At 39.1% G+C, this 25,703-nt stretch overlaps 1 protein-coding gene across 1 annotated transcript in view; it reads right to left on the reverse strand.

The window, feature by feature from the left end:
* LOC127415249 (uncharacterized protein C1orf21 homolog) overlaps positions 1-25,703 on the reverse strand; it is a 54,492-nt gene that overhangs the window by 14,278 nt on the left and 14,511 nt on the right. Inside the window, exon 2 of the mRNA XM_051653919.1 lies at positions 14,217-14,340. Coding sequence (XP_051509879.1) covers positions 14,217-14,307 — 91 coding nt within the window. The 5' untranslated portion in view covers positions 14,308-14,340. The remainder of the gene's footprint in view (positions 1-14,216; positions 14,341-25,703) is intronic.

A 25,703-nucleotide genomic window follows, 5' to 3' on the forward strand; every position in this document is an offset into this window, starting at 1 on the left:
TTGTTGCCATAACGACTTATCACAGAACACCCTAAAATGCCTGTAAAAACTGCGATATAAACAACTTTACAGCTCAAATAATACACGTTTTAACATAAAAGCACTAACATTAATTCTTCTAAAATTATAAGCTGCACAATTTTGCCTTTAAACTCTCCAAAAAATTGGCTCCTTTCACTTCCATTGCACTGTAACCTTGATTTTTGCTTCTTTTTCTTTTTTTAAAAGGAGGAAAGAATCGAAATAAATGTGTGTGGTAATCAACATTGTCATAAATGCTGTCGATTGAGCTTAACTGTATTGAACTGGCCGGAATATTCCTTTAATAGTGTCTCTTGATTTAAACCCAATTATCCTATGTCTAAAAAGTAGCAAAATGTCAGTAGATTTGGGAAATTCAATTAATTTTTTCTTTTGAATGCTCTGTTTCAATGAATGGTTTTAAAACACTGATTAAATGTTTTGTTTGTGTCAAAAACTGTGGCTCGAACCCCGACTGATTTTAGTCTAGCCCTGAATGCTTTATGTTTGGACATTTTTTGAGTGGAACTAAATCACGAGTTCTTAAGTAAATGTTGGTTATTGTCTATATTGACTTATATTGTCAATAAGTCGTTATTTCATAAACACAAATTGTTGACTGGATAAAATCTTAAATTATTTTCTTTCCCCTGTTTAGAATCAGAAATGGATTGTGGCAAAGTGGTATTTCTAGCAGGAAGATTCAGGATCTTTACACTTTCATTCAATCAGCTATCTCATCCAATCACAATCCAGCCTCTGCTTTATAAGGTCACACAGCTGCTTTTCATCACTCATAAAGCCTCGTTGTTTTCACCCCCCTCCACCCCATCATCACTGGTTTAGGTCCCATCCTGTTGTAGGGGTAATGCTGTGTTCCATTCAACTCGGATGTGGGATATTCCTACTTGATATCTCCGATCTCCGACCATAAAGGCATTCCATTGCCAGATGCTTGGAAGATGACATGTAAGGAAACAAAACTGCAACACTCCCATAAGCTTAGCAGGTGTTTGACTGTTTCCCAGTTTTCCAGTTGGAATTCTGATTTCAAATGGCATTTCATGGTACTTTTCCTTGTAGGAAAAGTTGAAAGGAACGCAGCATAAGCTCCTTTCCCCTGCCGTCATCACCTTTCGGCAGGATTTGACGGTTTGTGCAAGTATCTGAATGCTGAACTGTAGTATGGGGCTTACGCCAAATTATCTAAATATCTCTACTTTCGTATTTATTCCAATCATCCAGAGTATTTTCTGATAGAACTAGCGATGCCAGATTTGCAAACGAATCAATCTTTTGGGTCAGTTCTTTTCAATGAATTGCTAAAACAGGTTGTCAAAATGGTCTGAATTAGTTCGCAATTCACTCTGAATCATTTGGACGCTTCCCACACAGTCTGAATCGTTCGGAGCAGTTGTTTTACACACGAAAAGCTAACAGGAACATTTAGAACATTGAATAACCATACCCTTAACCCCTGACTCAAAATAAAAAATCTTTAGGGTCCTGTGAAATTTACTGACAGCATTTTTCAAAAAGCTGAAAAATATTTTTTAAGCTATATTTAGCCATATATCAGCCACAGCTTGAATACATATTCTTATCTTTATCGCCACTCATGACAAGACGTTTTTTGTAGACCAGGTAATTTAGCTGTTTGGCTGCTAATTTGTCTAAAATGGAAATCGGACTGATGTGTTCAATGCTGTGAGTGGCATGTCTGTGGAACATGAGTGGGCTGCTGTACTTTTAGAATCAGTGTAGAGAAGATCTGCCCTGGAGCTATTCTGTAAGTGGGTGTCTGTTAACACAGCGAGTCCACTGCGAGGGCGGGGAGTTTGTCAATCTCTCTCGCTCTCTCTTTGACAGTAGGTGGAAGATTAGTTGTTAGCGTTGTGGTGTAAAAGAGAAGAGTTGCGAAACCAAAGCTGATCCCATAATAATAATAAAAACATCTCGACACGTTTTTCTCTGCCTTTGAGAAACGTGACCAATACCACGCCTCTGGTAAAAGATTAGTTAAAACAGTAACATCTGAAGTCATAGCTCTAAAACTCAGATGACACATTGTCACAGAGATGATCTGTTACCCTACTACTGTATGCCATTGCTGTTAAAAACATAAGCTAAACAGTCACTTAGTGAACACTGGCAGGTGAATGTATCCACCAGAGCCTCCTACTAAAAGCCTTATGTACACACACACCCTCTCATGCCCTGTTCACACATACTGTACAGTAATTTTAATCACTGGAGGTCACAGAGTGACTGTATTGTTGGTGATATTGGCCGTTCGTACTGTTGGATGCCCTAATGTTATTGCTGGGCTGCACAACTGGCCATAGCAAAGTTGTCGCTAAAATTAAGTTGTCCTTCTAATTTGACACGGCATATGTTTTCTTACCACTAAAAATTCACATTCTTGAGGAGAAAGTGATCGTGCATAATGCATCATGATAAATAAACAAGATGATTTACAAAACATGAATTGCAAATAAATTAATCATTTATATAAAGTTAAAAGGTAATGTATACAATTCTTTTGGATGTTAAAATATCCAAGCTTATCCTTGCTTAAAGGAATATTCCGGGTTCAATACAAGTATAGCTCCATCAACTGCATTTTGACATAATGTTGATTACCACAAAAATGTATTTCGACTCATCCCTCCCTTTCTTTAAAAAAAGCAAAAATCACTTAAAATGCAAGCAAATGGGGCCAACCCATAAACGTTTAAATACTCACTGTATCAAGACAAGACGTAAACAATATGCATATTAACATGATTTTAGTGTGATATCGATTACTAACCTTTTCCCGAGTAATGTTATATCCAACTATATAACTTCGTTGCCATTACGACGTAACACCGTAAACCCTGTAATCCCACGAAAACAACAATTCAAACAACTTTACAGCTCAAATAATACACAAGTTTTAACAGATTAATTAATGTAATTGCTTTTATAAAATTATAAGCTTCACATTTTCACAAATTGGCCCCAATCACTTCCATTGTAAGTACCTCACTGTAACCTTAATTTGTGCTTTTTTAAAGTATTAAAGTGCATACTTTCTGGGCCACTAGAGCCACCAAACGGAACTGTGAAAATAAGTTTGTTTTCAAACAGCTTTTTAAATACACCCCATCTTTTGTTGATCAAACAAACAGATAGTCCCACCCCCAACTCATGCCATTGGTTGAGTTAATGCTATTGTGTCAGTATGGATGGGTCGTTCAAAACATACATTGAAAGACACAGTGTTTACAGTTTTTGAGGCTAACTTACAGTTGTCTCAGCATATTAAGGAGGGATAAGAGAAAGTATTTCAAACACAGAAAAAGTTGCACACTTCAGTTTTAAAAAAATAAAGGAGGGTCAAGTGGAAATTTATTTTTGTGGTAATCAACATTATGCCACAAATACTATAGATTGAGTTTAACTTGTACTGAACCCGGAATATACCTTTAATATGCAGAGACAACTATAAGTAAGCCATTCTTTAAAAATAAAAAAAGTGTAAACACTAACGCAATTAAAACACTGATGTTTGAGAATTTTGACCAGCCTGACATAGGCGATGGCATGAGTTTGGGGTGGGACCATCTGCTTTCCATCCAATGGAAGATGCTGAGAGTGTTTGGTAAACCTGTTTAAAAACAATCATTCCGTTTAGTGATGCTAGTGCCACAGAAATTATACACTTTACCTTTAGACTTTTCTTAACTTTGTTGTATTGCTGGATACACCCACATCGCTTTGCCAACAGTCACCACTACTCATGTTGCTCTCATTGAATATCAATGACTTCCGTTTAATTTGTCGCTGTAGAGATCACTGCATGTGTGAACACCCCTTTAGACTGGCAGAAAATACACACACACACACACACACACACCAATCTCAACAGCTCACTTCAGATCACATGTAATCAGAGAGCATATTCTCCGCCTGCTGCCCCTATTGTTTATTTTAGGGCAGCTATGCCTTTCCTGTCATTGTGTGTGCGGGAGATTGTGTGTGTGGGTTGACTTAAGCACTGAGTCACAGATGAGGACACACACAAACACACACATTTTTGCTGCCTGAAAACTGACACAGTTTGACTAGTAAACAGTCTGTTGGCACTAATCAAGCCAGTGTGAGAGCTGCGAGTTCGAGAAAGAAAAGGGCGAAAACTGTCTCCCTCTGTTTCTATTGATAGAGCTGTTTGACTGACAACCGGGAAGGGCAGTGGAAAGAAGGGCATCGGGCTGGCAGCAGGAAGAGAGAAAAAGATGGGGAAAGAGAGAAAGAGAGAGACAGACAGAAAGAAGAGAAGGGGTAGTTAGCAATAATCCACAGTAACCAGGTCACTGCTCCATTCGCTTTCCATTCTATCTGGTGAATATAATACTCATCAATCTGTTGCTGTGCACTCAAGTTGACTCACAGATTACCAGATTTGCCACATGACCCTATAAGTCAAACAAACACACACGCCTGCACACAGAATGAAATAAACAGAAAATAAGAAGAAATGGGATAGATGGCCATATCCTAAAAATCTCTCAAGATGAGGAAGATGATGGAGAAACCAAGGAATGGAATACTATCATACTGCTTACTGAATACTGCATAGCATATTATGAATACTGCCTATTTTATTTTATTTTTGTACAAATTATATATATATATAAAAAAAGATGCATTTTGCTACGATAAATGTTTTAAACAGAGGTATGACACACTGTCACATGACCTCATTATGGTGTTCGCTTAATTCAGAGAGTAACATCCAGTATCATCTGGGAAATACATATGGTTATTTTGCTTGGAAAATGCTGTTCCAGAGTGGATGAGAGGTGTAAACATAGCAAAATCAATGCATTTTCAAACAAAAATGAATTAGTCTGGACATGACCAAAGTCAAAAAAGGTTTGGAACAACATGAGGATGAATATATTACATAATTTTCATTTTTGGGTGAACAAACCCCTTTAATTCGACCTAAAACGAGGCTGTGAGGGAGAGATGTACATTCCATTTAATAGGTCCTAAAGTCCTAGTTCACATAATTATTTTTGCGTCACTTTTTTTTAAAAGACATATTTTCAATGTTGTCAACTGAACGTTTGTAACACCAATATATACAACATTTCAACCCATGCAACCGACTGTATCCCTCACAGCCTCGTTTTCAATTGCATGAAGTTAAATATGATGTCTACCCTAATAGACTAATGTCCATTACATCTGGTTAATTCGGCACACTGCAAATCACTGGAAATAGTCTTGTCGAGCTAGAGCTGTATACTGCACATTTTAAGTAATGTAGTAGGTCATCCAGGTAATTCATGCTTACAGAAAATTTGCATCCTTTGTTTGTAGCCTGCTAGCTTTTTTAGCATCACTTATCTATCTGTTTTCAGCTTTTAATCCTTAACATCTGCCATTTTTCAGCGTGCATCTGGTTCCCCCCCCCTGCATTATTCTCTTATCGCGATTCAACTGCGTGCATTTTCCACGTGCATCTGCTTTCAATTTTTATCATGATTAAACTGCGTGCATTTTACAGCGCGCCCCCGTTTTTCTCCTCTGTGTTACACGGATTATTGCACAAACAAACAATTGCGTGAGGGATTCACATCGATCTCAAACTCTCACCGCTCAGGAACGACCAACAACAACAACAACAAACAATTGCGGTAAGTCATGGCATCCACTCATGCTATTTCTTCCTACACTGCATGTCACGTTTACTATAGCTCCTTCTGTCAGCAGTGCGGGATTTACATGTGATAAATGTAAGGAATTAGTCAGGCTGACGGAGAAGGTTAATGAGTTGACACACATCTGAATGCTAGTGGAGGTCAGTGAGAAAGAGAAGCCGGTAGACACTGTTTCAGATGCGGGTAGTACAACGAGCAACATACACACTTTGGTTCCAGCTCTAGAGCACCCACAGCAGGGTGTTTGGGTGACATCTCGGCGGCATACTCGCTCAGCAAAGCGACACTACTCTCCCGTTCCTGTTAGGGTTTCCAATCGATTCTCCCCACTCAGTGATGCACACACTGAGAATCATGTTGAAAGAGCCCTAATAATTGGTGATTCTATGGTAAAGAACATGGAAATAAAGACTCCAGCCATTATTGTTAAATGCATATCCAGGGCTCGAGTGTCTGACATCAGATCAAATTTTAAAGTGCTGGTTAATGCTAAACGTAGATTTTCTAAAATTGTTATTCATGTCAGCACTAATGATGTTTGGTTTCACCAGTTGGAGATCACTAGAGATAATGTTAAAGAGGTGTGTGAACTTGCAAAAACTATGTCAGACACTGTAATATGCTCTGGCCTCCTCTCTGCTCGTCGTGGTGACGAGGTTTATAGTAGATTAGTGTCACTGAATGGCTGGATGTCTGAGTGGTGTCCAGAGAATAGCATAGGATTTACAGACAATTGGAAGAGTTTTTGGGGTAGACCTGACCTGCTAAAGAGAGACGGACTCCATCCCTCCAGGTAAGGTGCCGCTCTCCTCTCTAGTAATTTGGCTCATAGTCTTAATAATGATAGTATTTGACTAGCTGGGGCCCTGGTCAGGAAGCAGACAAACTGGTTAATCCGAACGTCTGCTAGCTGCCTTGAGACGTCACACAGGTCACATAAACTACAACACATAGAGACTATATCACCTAGATATCACATAGAGACTCTCTCAAAACTCTCACTAAATCATTTAGAAAAATTTTTATTAAGGTCAAACTTGAAAAAATTAAATTAAATTAAAGAAACATCATATGAAGGTAGGGCTACTAAACATTAGATCTCTTTCTACCAAAACACTAATTGTAAATGAAATTATTACACATCATAGATTGGATGTGCTCTGTCTGACCAAAACCTGGCTTAAACAGGATGATTATATTAGTTTAAATAAATCTACTCCCCCAGGTTATTGTTATAAACATAAGCCTCATCTGAAGGGTCGAGGAGGAGGTGTTGCTACAATTTACAGTGAAGTTTTTGGTGTTACTCAGAGGACAGGATATAAGTTTAGGTCTTTTGAACTAATAATGCTTAATGTGACTGTAAAATAATGCTTAATGTGCCCTTGCTACAGTATATAGGTCACCCGGGCCTTATTCTGATTTCCTTGGTGAATTTGCTAATTATTAAACAGATCTTGTAGTTACTGTAGATAGAGCTTTAATTGTTGGTGACTTCAACATTCACATAGATCATAAAAATGACACATTGGGATTAGCATTTATCGATATTCTCAACTCTCTTGGAGTCAGACAAAATGTGACAGGACCAACTCATCTCCATAAGCATACGCTAGATTTAATTCTGTCATATGGACTTGATGTTGATACTATAGAAATTCTTCCGCAGTGCAATGACATCTCAGATCATACCTCGTATCTTGTATGCTGCGATCAGCTAATGTTACTCAATCTACACCATGCTATCGTTCAGGTAGAACTATTCTTTCGACCACTAAAGATAGCTTCACTAATAATCTTCCAGATCTATCTCATACACTCAATAAGCCCAAAAGTCTAGAAGAACTTGATGAAATAACAGAAAATATAAATACAGTCTTCTCTAGCACTCTTGATAGTGTCGCCCCCCTTCGATTAAAGAAAATTAAAGAAAAAAGCCCCGAACCATGGTACAATGATCACACTCATGCTCTCAAGAGAGCAGCTCAGAAAATGGAGCGCAAATGGAAGAATACAAAATTAGAGGTATTTCACGGTGCATGGAAGGATAGTGTCTGTAGCTACAGACAGGCACTAAAAGCTGCCAGGTCAGCATATTTTAGCAAACTCATAGAAAATAACCACAATAATCCTAGGTGTTTATTCAGTACTGTGGCTAAATTTGTTAGGAATAAAGCCTCAACAGAACCAAATATTCCATCGCAGCACAACAGTAATGACTTCATGAATTTCTTTACTGATAAAATTGAAATAATTTCAAATAAAATTGGAATTATGCAATCATCTGTCACAGTACCTCAGAAAACAGTGTCTCATAATGTTCTTCATGTGCAACTTCAATCCTTCACTGTCATAGGTCATGAAGAGCTAACAAAACTTTTCGAAACATCAAAAGCCACAACATGTATGTTAGATCCAATTCCAACTAATTAATTAATTAGCTAAGCTCTAATTAACTAAGCTCTTAAAAGAGGTATTCCCTGTAATCTCAGAACCTCTTCTTAATATTATTAACTCGCTATCCTAGGACATGTCCCAAGAAACTTTAAAATGGCAGTTATCAAACCACTTACAGTGCATCCGGAAAGTATTCACAACGCTTCACTTTTTCCACATTTTGTTATGTTACAGCCTTATTCCAAAATGGATTAATTATTTTCCTCAAAATTCTACAAACAATACCCCATAATGACAATGTGAAAGAAGTTTGTTTGAAATCTTTGCAAATGTATTAAAAATAAAAAACGAAAAAAATCAAATGTACATAAGTATTCACAGCCTTTGCATTTGACACTCAAATTTGAGCTCAGGTGCTTCCTGTTTCCACTGATCATACTTGAGGTGTTTCTACAACTTGATTGGAGTCCACCTGTGGTAAATTCAGTTGATTGGACATGATTTGGAAAGGCACACACCTGTCTATATAAGGTCACACAGTTAACAGTGCATGTCAGAGCACAAACCAAGCCATGAAGTCCAAGAATTGTCTGTAGATCTCTGAGACAGGATTGTATCGAGGCACAGATCTGGAGAAGGGTACAGAAAAATTTCTGCAGCATTGAAGGTCCCAATGAACACAGTGGCCTCCATCATCCGTAATGGAAGAAGTTTGGAACCACCAGGACTCTTCCTAGAGCTGGCCGTCCGGCCAAACTGAGCGATCGGGGGAGAAGGGCCTTAGTCAGGGAGGTGACCAAGAACCCGATGGTCACTCTGACAGAGCTCCAGCATTTCTCTGTGGAGAGAGGAGAACCTTCCAGAAGAACAACCATCTCTGCAGCACTCCACCAATAAGGCCTGTATGGTAGAGTGGCCAGACGGAAGCCACTTCTCAGTAAAAGGCACATGACAGCCCACCTGGAGTTTGCCAAAAGGCACCTGAAGGACTCTCAGACCATGAGAAACAAAGATTGAACTCTTTGGCCTGAATGACAAGCATCATGTCTGGAGGAAACCAGGCACCGCTCATCACCTGGCCAATACCATCCCTACAGTGAAGCATGGTGGTAGCAGCATCATGCTGTGGGGATGTTTTTCAGCGGCAGGAACTGGGAGACTAGTTAGGATCGAGGGAAAGATGAATGCAGCAATGTACAGAGACATCCTTGATGAAAACCTGCTCCAGAGCACTCTGGACCTCAGACTGTGAAGGTTCATCTTTCAACAGGACAATGACCCTAAGCACACAGCCAAGATAACAAAGGAGTGCCTCTGGGACAACTCTGTGAATGTCCTTGAGTGGCCCAGCCAGAGCCCAGACTTGAACCCGATTGAACATCTCTGGAGAGATCTGAAAATGGCTGTGCACCGATGCTCCCCATCCAACCTGATGGAGCTTGAGAGGTCCTGCAAAGAAGAATGGGAGAAACTGCCCAAAAATAGGTGTGCCAAGCTTGTAGCATCATACTCAAAAAGACTTGAGGCTGTAATTGGTGCCAAAGGTGCTTCAACAAAGTATTGAGCAAAGGCTGTGAATACTTATGTACATGTGATTTTTTTTCGTTTTTTATTTTTAATAAATTTGCGAAGATTTCAAACAAACTTCTTTCACGTTGTCATTATGGGGTATTGTTTGTAGAATTTTGAGGGAAATAATGAATTTAATCCATTTTGGAATAAGGCTGTAACATAACAAAATGTGGAAAAAGTGAAGCGCTGTGAATACTTTCCGGATGCACTGTATTAAGAAGCCACAACTTGATCCTGGAGAACTGGCTAATTATAGACCGATTTCAAATCAATCTCCCATTTATGTCAAAAATGCTAGAAGAGGTTGTGTCCTCCTAACTATGTTAATTTCTACAGAGAAATAGTATATATGAACAATTTCAGTCAGGATTTAGGCCCCATCACAGTACAGAGACTGTACTAATCAGAGTTACAAATGACTTGCTCTTATTATCTGATTGCGGCTGCATTTCACTTCTAGTGCTTTTAGATCTTAGTGCTGCCTTCGACACGATAGATCACGACATTCTCTTGAATAGGCTAGAGAATTATGGCATTTGTGGACTTGCATTAGCATGGTTTAGGTCCTATTTAGCAGACTGCTACCACTTTGTCTATGTAAATGAGGAATTGTCAAACCAAACAAAAGTTAAGTATGGAGTGCCACAGGGATCAGTTTTAGGGCCTCTCCTTATATATGCTTCCCCTGGGAGATATTATCAGAAATCGTGGAATAAGTTTCCACTGTTATGCCGACGATACCCAACTTTATATTTATTCAAAACCTGACAAAATTTCACAATTCTCCAAATTAGCAGAGTGTATCAATGAAATCAAAGATTGGATGGCCAGAAAGTTCCTTTTACTCAATTCCGACAAAACAGAGGTACTAATTATTGGACCAAAAACCTCTAAAAACAAGCCGCTAATATATAATTTGACTCTCGGTGGATGTACTGTTACATCGTCTTCAACAGCGAAGAACTTAGGTGTTATATTTTATACCAATCTGTCCTTTGAATATCAAATTACCAATGTTTGTAGAACAGCATTCTTCCACCTAAGAAATATTGCTAAATTACAACACATGCTCTCTGTTGCTGATGGCGAAAAACTAATTCATGCGTTCATGACCTCAAGACTAGATTATTGTAATGCATTACTGGGAGGATGTCCAGCAAGATCAATAAATAAACTTAAATTGGTTCAAAATGCAGCAGCAAGAGTGCTGACTAGAACCAAGAATTATTATCATATTAGCCCCATTTTATCGTCGTTACATAGGCTACCTGTTAAATTTCGTATTCATTTTAAAATTCTGTTAACTACGTACAAAGTTTTGAATGGTCTAGCTCCGCAGTACTCAAGTGACCTTATACCATGCTATATTCCATCACGTTCATTACGATCACAAAATTCTGGCCTGTTAATAGATCCTAGAATATAAAAATCCACAAAAGGAGGTAGATCCTTTTCATATTTGGCTCCTAAACTATGGAATAGTCTCCCTAACACTGTTCGTGATGCAGACACACTCACTCAGTTTAAGTCTAGCTATAGACTTAAAACTCATCTATTTAGCCAAGCATACACTTAATTTATCCTTCAACTCACAATTAGGTTGTTTTAGTTAGTTCTGCCGGAACCAGAAACATTGATCATGATATATAACTCTGCAATAAATTGAATGGCATCTATGCTAAAATTATTCTATTTGTATCCCTGTCTCAACCTCACGACTCCTATCCTGAGGTCACCAGAACCGGCTGGATCCAGCTCCATTCCTGCTTCATGTTGGACTCCACTGCTACGTGTTTCTGAGTGATGACGACTAAATGCAGCCGCTGCCAGGCAAACATCACTTCAGTCTATTACGGTGGACTTCAAAGGATGAAGTGATGCCAACTCCAACCATAGGACATGGGATACATCATATGCCACTGCCTGAACCTTGGACTTTGGATAGACCTCACCGAAATTACCGGCTGATTGAACTACGATGCACCTCACTGATGTCTGCCTGCATCACCTCGGTCTAATGATGGACTACACTCTTATAATGGAATACATATACTATCAATTAATTGCCAAGAAAAGCCTTCATCAGTCAACTAACAAAGGACAATGCATCTATGTGAACTTCTGCAGTTAATCAACGATGAACTTCCAAGACATTAGTCATTAATCTTACAGTTCTTACAAAATCTTTGTTTAAACACTGACCCTTAACACTTACTTAGTTTAATAGTTTTAAACCATGTCTTGCACTATACATAATTAAGTAATATTGGCATCATATTCATGATGTTAGCCAGAGGGGAACTGGCCCCACAGTAAGCCTGGTTTCTCCCAAGGTTATTTTTCTCCATTAACCAACATCTTATGGAGTTTTGTGATCCTTGCCACAGTCGCCTTCGGCTTGCTCACTGGGTTTCTAAATACAATTACTATTTAATTATATACTTTTAAACACAATTCACAATCGTATTTTATCAAACTACACAATGATTATAGATTAATTATAAGACATTATTGATATTACAGTTTCATTTTCTGTTAATGCATGATTTTCTGTAAAGCTGCTTTGAAACGATGTGTGTTGTGAAAGGCGCTATACAAATAAAAATGACTTGACATATAATATGTATAGTATGCATACCAAACATGCAGAAATAGTAAGAGTAGTATGGTAGTATGCTATTCCAAACATATCCAGAGAAAATTGTGAAAAGGTTCAAAACACTGTTTGAAAAAGTAGGGAGTGAAACTGAAAAAAAGAGACTCATAAAATAGTTTGGGTAATGGGGAGGGACGGAAAGTAGACAGAAGTGGAAAAGAGACAGCCCAACCCAAAGAAAGGAAGGAAACAAGGAAAGTGTGGCCTTGAGAAGAACGACAGATATGCAGAGGGAGGGATAAATGTCAGAGGAGGAAAAAGGGGAGTTTGTGATCCCACGTCACTCACTCTCTCTTTAGTTCTCAGACTGTTACCCACCATCTCACACGCTCGGAATCCTTAGAGACACAGAGGAGAACATGGCAGGAAGAAGGAGAAAGAGAGAGCGAGAAAGAGGGTGGGAGACTGTGGCTGGTCTTCCGGTGTGGATTTTCTGCTGTTTTGCCCCTAATTCTTAATCTCTTATAATCTCTGTCACTCTCTCACAGGCACAGGTCGCTTGCTAAGGAACACTGTTATCTAAACCCTTTAAAACATATTAACAACCTTACACAATCACACAAAACTCACACAACACACACTCACAGGCATGACTCACTCACTCCAGCTGATAAGATTTTCCTCTCAAGCACACTCAGGCTTGTTGTCACAGATGTGGCTGACAGTCTTTACACAGGGCAAACACGTCAGTATTAGTCCCCATAAGGACGCATCCAAGAATTCCCAGAATGTAATCAACTTCCCAAAACATTGTAAAACGTTCACTGCTCAGACATAAATTAACAAGTTTAACTGGCTGTCTAACCGCTGACATGTTTTTGTCCTGCTTAAAGTTTAGCACAAACTGGCTTGAATGATTGCTAAATGCCAATCTCTGTGCCACTGATGTTCAAAATCAAAGACATCTTTCTTAGCTGCAACAAACATCTGGCTTATATGATCAAAACGTCAATTCCTTCAGTTGAAAACAGCAAATGTTTCTGTGTAGTAAAAAAACATGTTTAATTTGAGAAGATTCTACCCTTTGAAAATTCATGCACTAGATGGCCGAGTGCATAGTGTAAGTGCACAGTGTACAGTGTGTCATTAGGGACACAGCTCTACAGTAATCAATTTCAAATGCCCTTTGTAAAGTACTGACTAACGTTTTAATTGAGACAACACTGAGCAACATTTCTAGAACAGTAGAAAGAAGAAAACGTTGTGATACTCGATACCTGCGTCCAAATTTGCATACCATCTGTCCTAAATAGTATGCGCGATAAGAATTAGTGCATCCCAAATCATAATATGCACAAAAATATATTACATACTCTGGATTTTCCAGTGGAATGTGGAAAAGTGTGGATTCATGCTAATATGGCTAATGTTTCCCAAAAACTCTTGCACAACGGAACTTTGTGACAGAGATTGTGACGGTTCAATTTCAACTTCAATTTCAACAGTTAAAGACAATTTCAAAAGAATGCAAGGCCGAAGCTGCCACCACAGTTGTTAAAATATCTGAATATTGAAGTTAATTTTTCTTTATGAATGTAAAGGTATTTAGCTAGATGCTAACGCTTCTAGGTAACAAACAATACTCAATGAACAAGGGGCTTGTGGTATAAAGATGTAATGTTGTGATGTGGCAGTATGTCCCAAACTGGAGCTCTGTCTTACTGTCAAGCTTTTGGTTATTTAGTAATTTTGGCTAAGGACATTTTACAGAGTGAGAGATAACACAAAGCAGTTAACATTGCCATGTTTTCTGCTCTAGATATTACTGTCAGCTAAGCTAATGAAAGAGGGCCAGTCTTAGGGAGTTGCTTGAATGTTGTTTGCTATAAATTTTGTAGTGTGTGTTTGAGACTGACCAGTGAAGAGGTCTCCATTGCTGTAGGCTTTGCCCCGGCCCTCTTCGTCAGTGGGCACAGCCGACACCTGCTTAGCTGAGGTGCAGCCCATGGCCTCACTCCTTCCTCCCTCTTACCATCTCATCTGACAGAGAGATAAAGAGACAGAGAACATTTTCAACAACGAGGCTGACAGTGCACATGTTTAAAGTCATCCTGTCAGACCGGACACACAGTTAGTACCATTATCCTCTCTAATGGGTAGCTGTTACATACTACCGATCACTAATGACACCAGGAAAAGAAAACACATTTGAGTTGAGCCTAAACAGATCCAGACATGTTTTACAGATTACTCTTTTTTTTTTCTTTACTTACGAATGACATTTAGAACATGTGTATCTCTGAATTGAACCAGGTCCAAAACTGACATAAGACACAGAGACAAAACACATTCAAAATTAGCGATAGACCAATAATACGTAGCTTAGAACAAAAAATCTGATTTTTCTTTTTCCAAGATTCACACCTTTTTACTTATTCGGTTCTTTAAAGTGATGGATCACCAAAAAAATAAAAATAATAATAATTTAATTAAATACAATTCTGTCAACATTTACTCACCCTCTTGATGTTTTCCCAACCTGTACTTTTCTTTTTTTCCTTCTTTGGAACACAAAATTAGATGTTTGGCAGAATGTTAGCTTTAAGCACCATTCGTTTTCATTGCATCTTTCTTTCCATACGATGAAAGTAAATGGTGACACAGCTTAATTCCTTTTGTGTTCCACGTAAGAAAGTCATGGGTTTGGAACAACAAGAGTGTGAGTAAATAATGACAAAATTTTCATTCTTGGGTGAACTATCCCTTTAAATGCCTCTGCATACTTCCTACGAAATCAAAGAACGAATGGGTGTAACTTAATCTGGATTAACAAAAAGGTGTTTTTGAGTTTGTTTCGGTAGTTTGTAACAGCTCGCCGGAGCGAAATTTCAGGAAAACTTTGTACCATATGTATTAAGTCGTTTTGTGAGAGAAATGCTCGACATGTTGTATATTAAGCACAATTATTATTATTACTATTTAAATATAATGCATTTTTATTTTTTTTATTTTTGGGGGGCATTTTGCCATTTTTTTATTCATAGACATAGTAGTAAAGAGACAGGAAATCAAAGGGGTGTGAGAGAAGGGACCAGGATGGGGAACATGGCCCGAGCTTGACTCAAACCTTGGTCTCCCATGTGCATGATAACTCAATATACTATTAATATACTCAATATAGTACTCGCATTGAACACAAGGCCATGGCTCTGAATGTGATGCATATGTTTTTATTGTGGTAGTATAATAATTAAGCTATTATTGTATAAACAAAACAAATAAAACTAACTATCAGATCTCACTACATACAATACACACACGGCCTGATGACCCAAGTTTCACTGCCTCACACACAAACGGAGGCAGAAAAGAGGGTGAGAAAATGAGAGAGGACAAGCAGAGGAGAGAAGCATCAAAAGCGCTAGCTACTCTTCCTCCTCGTCTCTTTCCTCGTTTGAAGTCGTCAGGAGGGACAGTGTTTACAGATAAACCTCTGGCTTTAACAGCACAGGGCACAGGACAAAGCACCAGGTGTACAGGCGAGAGAAAAGTGTGTGAAAGTGTGTATGTGTGCACCCACAAGCCCGACCGCTCTCTGCTTACTAGTCTTGAGTAAACAATATCTACCTCTCAAGGCTGCTGAGGTTTGGTGTTCCATCCCATAAAGCCCTGTGTAAGTATAATTGGCCCCAGTAGGAGTTTTAGATGAGTGAATATTAGGTTTTAGACATTTACATTTACATTTATTCATTTGGCAGATGCTTTTATCCAAAGCGACTTACAAAAGAGGACCATCTTAGGTCTGGAAGGAGAGGTACCTGAGGTATCCTCTGCCTCGTGTGCCATATATTAAATATTTTTCCTACTTTCGAAATGCTGTCAGCTAATTACAATATTACCAATTAGAGTGTAGTACTCTCTGCTTAGTCAAAGTCCCTTTAATGCGAGTCAGGTCACTTGGTGGCCATGTTCGTAATGCCTCCAGGCAGCTATTTCTATGGATATGAGTACAGCTCCAATTTACTTGAATGGGGAAAGACAAAAATCTCCAAAATGGTTGATCAAGAGATTGCGTTCAAAAACATATTTCAAATCAGCAATTAAATTTGACAACAATTTTATAATTAATTGTGCTTTTTTAGTTCAAATCAGGCCAAAAATAAATAAATAAATAAATAAGCTATTTTCAGGCCGGTCCAACTAATGCAAATGCGCATTCACAAGTAAACTGACAGGCAATGTCCAAAAGGTGATTGGCTCTTTTAACTGTTAGGCGAGACTACCAGACCTACAACTGCCAAATTCAGCATTACGTTTAAATCAGATTCAATAGAATCAGCACAGAAAATGCCAAAAATTCTGCTGATTCTGTCTGGGTCTGCACATTTATAGCCCAAAGACAGACAAAGAGAGAAAAGTCAATTATTTTGACAGAACCGCAGCCTAGCATTTAGTACACATGCTTAACACATTGATCTGTGGTACATGCAGGCGACAGATCAAATCACATAATTTGCCCCACTCCCTTCTCTCCATCATTTTCCATTCCCTATACCCTACCATTGTTAAAGATGTGTTCATTTTTCAACATTACTACACATCTTCTATGCCAGTTTAATATGTTAAGAAACTTTAAGTAAGCAATTCATTAGCTGATACCCTGAAATAGCAAAAAGTGTAAACACTTAGTCTGCGGCACTATAAAACATTGCTCAGTTTATTTGAGCATTCCGATCAGCCTGACACGGCATCATTGGCTCAACCAATGGTGCGGATTTGGGAACTATCTGTTTGTTCGACCAATAGTAGATAGGGAGCATGCTCTTTTAAACAGTTTGAGACTATCATTAAAGGGATAGTTCAACAAAAAATGAAAATTCTGTCATCATTTACTCACCCTCATGCCATCCCAGATGTGTATGACTTTCTTTCTTCTGCTGAACACAAACAAAGATTTTTAGAAGAATGTCTCTGCTCTGTTGGTCCAAACAATGCAAGTGAATTGTGATCAGACCTTTGTACCTCCAAAAATCACATAAAGGAAATATAATAGTAATCCATATGACTTCAGTGGTTAAATCTATATCTTCAGAAACAATATGATAGGTGTGTTTGAGTAACAGTTAAATATTTAAGTCCTTTTTTACTCTTAAATCTCTACTTTCACTTTTACATCTGAAAGTCACATGTGGTGCCTGCTTAGTTTCACTTTCACATCTGAAAGTGAAAGTGGAGCTTTATAGTAAAAAAGGACTTAAATATTGTTCTGTTTCTCACCCACACATCACATCGCTTCTGAAGATATGGATGTAAACACAGGAGTCATATGGATAACTTTTATGTTTCCTTTATGTGATTTTTGGAGCTACAAATGTCTGATCACTATTCACTTGTATTGTATGGACCAACAGTGCTGAGACATTCTTCTAAAAATCTTCTTTTGAAGAAAGAAAGTCATACACATCTGGGATGGCATAAGAGTGAGTAAATGATGAGAGAATTTTCATTTTTTCCATTGAATAACTTTAATAACATGGCAGAAAAAATAAATAAAATAAAGTTAACTCATTCATCATCATGTTACCTAATAGAGCCAGAGAGTCTGTTCACACCACTTACAACTGAGACATAAACAAGAAGCTGGTACACATCTGGACACTTGTTTCTGGTACACTTTCTCTTACGCAAACAGAGTGCTGACGACTATGTTCTGTTAAAGCTGTGTGCGTGTATATAAAGTATATGCACCTATATCAATGCCTGGATATGCATGTTCTGGTGTGTTTCAATACAGGTCACATTAGTGGGATGCTTATCGTCCAGATGTGAAACTGTGTCAATAGGACAAGGCTTAAGCGGTTGCTTAAACCTAACTACTGACAACATTTGCATTACTCACTTTCACTCTCTAATAGTTTCAGACACAAACACTGAAATACTTTCAATGGGCATTATATCTGCTCAACCTACAAACAGATCTATCAATCCTAACCATATCTAAAGGCATTCAAACAAACGCACCATAACCAATAAAGTGAACGTGATTTTGCCAAATAGGACACATTCCTGGTTTATCAATAGTCTTGGAACAATATTCCTATCAACCAATCAGATTTTAGGGATATGTAAAAATATAGGTTAGGTTTAGGCGTAGGGCTCGGGTTAAGGGCTTGTAAACCATTCTTATCAACCAATCATTTCCCTCTGATTTCAGAGGTTGCTCATGGCTTTGTGTTAGGACTAATATTCTCTGACAGGAATGTTGTTCCAGGACAAACAAAAGATGCTGATCCAGGAACACGTCTTAACTTACCTAAAAATAACCTCTGACAATAAAAATTATTTACTGATGTGTGGGGACAAAAAATTAATAGCCTACTTTCTAAAGAACGTCCATGAAGATGAAGCAGAGCAAGATAACATCACACGCCTACTACAAATAAACACATAATCAATACACACATGCAATAAGTATACACCCTCAAAGAAGCCGCAGGGCTTTGAGCTGTCTTAGCATCCGCTCACCTTGAAAAACAGGTTGATCAGGAGAGAGCAAAAACATAGGAAGGAGAGCACCAGTCCTTCGAATCTCAGCTGCAACAGGACGGCACAAAAATCAAATCTCAGCTCTGAGGAACCAGTGAGACCCATCCATTCATCTCCGCCTGTGACCGACCAAGCAGGACAGCAGCCCCCCTCCATAATATTTACTCATCCAGAACGGCTGTACCTTCAACCCCTCGTCCCAGTTTAAAGAGTTCATCAGGCTGACAAGCCCGCCAAGCTATGCCAAGACACATGCACAGTAAAAACTGCTCAGAGTTGTCTCAGTTATCTTAAGACTAAGTCCTCTCTCTTTTGTTCCTTCTGTATGTCTTAACCAGGGTGGGTGAGTGGTGGTTTGGAGGAGAGATGTTGAAATAATAGCACCACTGTATAAGAAAGAAACTCTCTAGCCATGAGAAAAGAAACAAAGAGAGAAAGACAGGAGTGTAGACCAAAAGGACTGAAGGCCAAAGTATACTTCGGTTGTCCATGTTGCTGATCGGAACACTCTGCGTGGACTTTCAGCATGTGGCCCAAATTTCTCAACAAGTGGACAGTCCTCAGGCATGCGCCTGTCGTTGACTGAACCAAAGTAGTCGTAGTGCATATGCGTCATACACATTCGTATTCAGGCCAAAAGAGTATACTTTGAAAGGCAGGCGGTCGACTGGACATGATCCGATACAGAACCTAGAGAAACGAAATATTGGGGCCTTGAGGAAGAGACATAGAGATGAGGTTAAATGCGGCAATGAGACTAGAGGCCATTTCCCACTGCAGGAACTAAAACAAGTTTCAGATACTTTTACTCGGAACTACTACTTGGAGAGACACAGAGAGATAAAGGTGAAGAGAGGTCAGGGTCAAAGAAAAAGAATGTTTCAGGAAAAAGAATTGTTTCAGTACCCTGACATTGTCCCCATTCTACCGAGTGACTGACAAGTGCCATCTCTGACGGACCGAGTTTAGCTCAAGAAATGTAAACCTACACTTTCTGAATTCATGGTGAGATCAGTCTGGTTGTGGTTGGTAGCAAAGATTTCTGAGTGGTTGTTAGCACATTGCTATGTGGTTCCTAGGGTACAACTACAGTAGATAATATTTGGCACATGTACTATGGCTGTGGATTTTATTCAATTACGATTTCCATTTTATTTGAATCATTTCAGATTAATTTGGCTATATTTCAATTGCAATGTCTAATTTGCATACATATGAAAAATTCTCTCTCAGCTTATGCTGTAAATTATATAGGGAACCTTCTAACTTCTTACATTACGAAAAGATTAATTTAAAAAATGAACAACAGGGCCCAAACTTTGCAGTTCAATTGCTATCAAATAAAAGTTAAAATCAACAAAACCAAAACTGAAGTAAACTTTAAAGTAAAAGACAGATCTTGGGATTTTAATCATTAATTGGAACATTTTTATTTTTACCCAGCCATACTTGTCTGTGTTGTGGGTGGTTACCAGGGCATTGCAATTCTGTTGCAAAGGTTTCTGAGTGGTTGTTAGCACATTGCTATGTGGTTGCTAGGTTGTTCTGGGTGGTCTATTACTGGCCCCAGTGGCGCCTGCAGCTGTACGGCCGTACGCACTGTGCGCACCACAAGCGCTCCAACTGACCTGAGAAATATTTACTCAGAATATTTCACTAATCATGAAATATGTCCCTTATTTCTGTTGGCTGTTTAAAAGAACTAGCAATGCCCAATTTGTGAATGAATAATTCTTTTGAGTCAGTTCTTTTCAGTGAATTGGCCAAACAGCTTGCAAAACGGTCCGAATCGATTCGTGATTCAGTACAATTCGTTCAGAGTGCTATCACTGAATCATTTGGAGCGGTTTCTCACACAGTAAAACAGTATCGGGATATTTACGAATACAGAGAACAAACAGCGCTGGATACAGTGGAAATTTACCTACAATCAACTGAAACAATCTTTTTGAGAGGTAACTTTGAGAAACTTCAGCTAGTGCTGTGTCATGTGAACAAGGGGCTGTTCAAACTGAACATGTTTTTGCGTCCGCTCACGCTGTTTTTCAATTGTTTTCCATGTAAACATTCATTAGATAGATGTCTTTTGACAACTGCATCACATTTCACTGTTTTTAGAGTCTCTCATGGGAGCGCTGCATTTTTAGATGCTGTGTCAAGTTAAAAAGAACTTCTTCAACTGATAAAAACGTATCTCGAGACACCTGCATTCTGCTCTATTCGTTGTGGTGCATTTAGCTTTTTTAGCGCAAAAACGCATCTGTCTGAACGGTTACTGGAAGAAATGCTTTAGCCAATAGTTACATGAATGCTACTCATACTCGAGAAAATAAAACAAATGCTTATCACAAATTCACCAGAACTGAACGCTTTGGTGTTGTTTTTTTGCAACAACAAAAATCGCACCGGGGAACATGCCTCCAGACCCCCCTAGATATAAGGTTTATTAGGCAGATTTCTGAGCATACCCTCAGATTAAATCCTGCAGGCACCCATGACTGGCCCTAGTGTATTTTGGTCCCTAGATATGGCTTGGGTCACTCCAACAATGCATGGTATTGTCCGTGGTATCCTCCACCGGGTGAAAATCATGCAACTGACAGCAAAGGACGTGTCTCTGACCACTGCCCTGTATCTGCGATGGACTTTAAAGACTATAAACTAAAGATTATCCTTACAATTGAATCATTAATTTCAACTTTAAACATAGCCAAACAATGAATAATTGAAGTTACTCAAAGAACACATGACTAGAAATAAACTAGATCATATTTGGCATATGTACATATTTAACATTAAAGCATGATTTGTTATAAAGCTGCTTTGAAACAACTATTGAGAAAAGTGCTTTACAATAGGGCTGGGCTATGAAACGATCTTGATATTTATAGAAAAAACCCTCAATATCAATGATAAACTTTTGAGCAATTTTGCTGCCGCCTATGTAGATACGCTTGGCTATGCTTAGGGTAGTGTTGTTTGGTGATGTGAAGAGCGAAAAGAACATAATGTAACATATTTATTATCATGCTTTAGAAGCAGAGACAACAGGAGATTCAGTAGCTGTACTGCCGAAGAAGCGAAAAGGTCTGAAACAAGAAGACAGAAAGACTGGCTAAGGCAAAAAACTAGAGTAAACCTTGGTATGGCATACACAAGTATGAAAAATTTTATGACGGAGAAAAACCTGAGTAGTGATGCCGATGTTGTTTCTTTTCTGTTGGACAGGTAAGGAATTATTCATTGTTTAGACCATTCTCTACAACAGTATCAGTGGAATTTACAGAAAACTCATTTAAGTTTCCTTTGAACTTTGTAAAATTACATGTGTAGTCACCATATGTTAGTAATGGACAGTTTTCAGCGGTGTTTACAAACGCAACCGGAAAGCAACGTGTAATTTTCTTTACTTTGTTATCACAGCTATAAGTAAGGGGGGCACATCTACTTCAACCTCTATGAAATGGCACACGTCTTCATTCGTTTAGTGCAAAGTAGCTTGGCACAGCGATTGTTGTGGATTTTGTGTAAACCATGACTTTGGTTGCTTGGAAACAAAACAATTTGCCAAATACAGTGTTCATGGACATGCTAAATTTGATCATCAAAAACAATTCTAATCTTTCCTTTACCGTGGCATTTTGTATCGCTAGATAATTGAGGTTTATTTTACACTAAGCAGTTTTCCAATAAAGGGAATAAATGTCTCTAGAAATAATGTGAAACGTAGACAGTGTTTACAAACGCAACCGGAAAGCAACGTGTAATTTTCTTTACTTTGTTATCACAGCTATAGTAAGGGGGGCACATCTACCTCAACCTCTATGAAATGGCACATGTCTTCATTCGTTTAGTGCAAAGTAGCTTGGCACAGCAATTGTTGTGGATTTTGTGTAAACCATGACCTTGGTTGCTTGGAAACAAAACAAGTTTGCCAAATACAGTGTTCATGGACATGCTAAATTTGATCAAAACAATTCTAATCTTTCCTTTACCATGGCATTTTGTATCGCTAGATAATTGAGGTTTATTTTACACTAAGCAGTTTTCCAATAAAGGTAATAACTGTCTTTAGAAATAATGTGAAACGTAGACAGTGTCCAAAGATTATTGATATGAGGGACAATAATAATCTGTCCTTAAATGTCGAAGTCTGTTCGCTTGAATTCTGATGTTTGTTTTTAGGCAAAGCAATTATATTATAGTAGTAATAAATAACTTTAGAAATTACCTCAAACACAACAGACGCAAATGATATTCCAGAGCTGGAGGGGGCAGCAGAGACAATCGTGCCGATCCATGTCGATAGATGGAAGTTCAGAGTCTAACACCATTGTGGTATCGGTACTTAAAGTACATAAAGAAGAGCAATGCTAAAGTTAGCTAGAGAACTACTGAATGCCCCCTTAAATCCATCAGTTAGGAAGTATTAGCTGGCTAGCGGCTACCTAGCCCTGCTGTCATTTAATTTTTTATTTTTTTATTTTTTGGATTTTTCTCACAATTTGGATGTGCTTTTTAAGTCCTCGTGGTCGCGTAGTGATTCGCCTCAGTCCGGGTGGCGGAGGACAAATCCCAGTTGCCTCCGCATCCGAGACCGTAAACCCGAGCATCTTATCACGTGGCTTATTAAGCGCGCTGCCACGGAAACATAGCGCGTGTGGAGGCTTCACGCCATCCACCGCGGCAACCAAGGCCAACTCACCACACGCCCCACCGAGAACAAACCACATTATAGCGACCACGAGGAGGTTTCCCCATGTGGCTCTACCCTCCCTAGCAACCGGGCCAATTTGATTGCTTAGGAGACCTGGCTGGAGTCACTCAGCATGCCCTGGGATTCGAACTAGTGAACTCCAGGTGTGGTAGCCAGCGTATTTCACCACTGAGCTACCCAGGCCCCCCCACTGTCATTTAATATGTCATAAGTAATAAGGCTAGGTTGCCGCTAGCTAGCTAGCTATCCTGCTAATATGATATTGTTGTATACCGAACAAGACAGCTATGATATGATGTATGGTCGACTAATCAAGTCATCTAACAACTGACTAGTGAGGGGTTTTCAAAGTGTGCACTTTTGAATGTGCAGCGAGGATCGCCCTGAAGCACTTCGGTTACACTGAAGCATGTCATTCTGTGTGCAGGATGCACATAAGCGGTTTCGTGCCACTCTGTATTGGAGCCTTTCTAATTTCTTACTTTTCTTACTTTTATAGCAACTCCGACATCAACACAATTGTCGTTTACTTTTTTGCACTATTTAGTTAAATGTTTATTCATTATCCATACAGGGCTCCAGACTGCGACTAAATGGTCGCATTTTGCGACCGGTTTACCCGCCGGTGCAACTAAGTTTTGTTACAGGTACAGGTTTTATAAAAATCATGTTATATCTAACCATGGTAGTGAAGATGTTCTTTGTTTTACCTTGGGTTACCATGGTCTTGTTAACCACTGTTAAACTATAAAAATAAAAAAATAAACTATGGTGAATTTTCATAAGGGTTAATGTAAAAAATAATCAAGGGCTTTAAAGCCTGGATCAGCTGGCTGATCAGATCACAGACATGGAACAAAAATACCCAGACTCACTTATTATTATTCTTGGGGATTTTAACAAAGCAAATCTCACACGTGAATTGCCCAAATACAAACAGCATATCACATGCCCCACCAGAGACAGGAACATACTGGATCATTGTTACACAACAATAAAGCATGCATATCGCTCTGTCCCTAGAGCAGCTTTGGGACTCTCTGATCACTGTCTGGTTCATCTTCTTCCAACCTACAGGCAGAAATTAAAATCAACCAAGCCAGTAGTAAGGACTGTAAAGAGATGGACCAATGAAGCAGAGCGGGAACTACAAGCCTGCTTCGATTGCACAGATTGGAGTGTTTTTGAGGCTACAGCCACAGACCTGGATGAGCTCACAGATACTGTTACATCATATATCAGTTTCTGTGAGGATATGTGCATTCCTACTAGGACTTATTAAAACTTCAACAATGACAAACCGTGGTTTACAGCAGAGCTCAGGCAGCTTCGTCAGGCCAAAGAGGATGCTTACAGGGGTGGGGATAAAGTCTTGTACAATCAGGCCAGTAACACACTGAACAGGGGGGGGTGGTGGTGGTGTAGTGGGCTAAAGCACATAACTGGTAATCAGAAGGTTGCCGGTTCGATCCCCACAGCCACACTTAACTCCATGTTGCTCCAGGGGTATTGTCCCTGTAATAAGTACACTATAAGTCGCTTTGGATAAAAGCGTCTGCCAAATGCATAAACGTAAATGTAAAATGTAAATGTAACAGGGAAATCAGAGTGGCTAAAAGGAGATACTCTGAGAAGCTGAAAAACATGTTTTCAGCTAACAACCCTGCATCAGTGTGGAGTGGCATGAAACAACTCAGAAATTACAGGACTCCTACCCCCAACCCTGTACGGAACCAACAACTGGCTGACGACCTGAATGTGTTCTACTGCAGATTTGAAAGGCACAATCTCACATCCCACACCCACTCTGACCTCCACTTCACACAAACACCTCCTGCAACCCCCCTCCCCTCCTGCTACTCAACCTGCACTTAAGATCTGTGAAGATGATGTGAGCCGGGTCTTTTGGAAACAAAAGACGAGGAAGGCTTCAGGCCCAGATGGCGTCTCACCAGCGTGTCTTCGATCCTGTGCTAACCAGCTGGCCCCCATCTTCACACAGATCTTCAATAGATCACTGGAGCAGTGTGAAGTCCCATGCTGCTTCAAACGCTCCATCATTATTCCTGTCCCAAAGAAACCAAAAATCACAGGACTTAATGACTACAGACCTGTCGCCCTGACGTCTGTGGTCATGAAA

Source organism: Myxocyprinus asiaticus, chromosome 24, assembly GCF_019703515.2.
Source record: "Myxocyprinus asiaticus isolate MX2 ecotype Aquarium Trade chromosome 24, UBuf_Myxa_2, whole genome shotgun sequence".
Lineage (NCBI taxonomy): Eukaryota > Metazoa > Chordata > Actinopteri > Cypriniformes > Catostomidae > Myxocyprinus > Myxocyprinus asiaticus.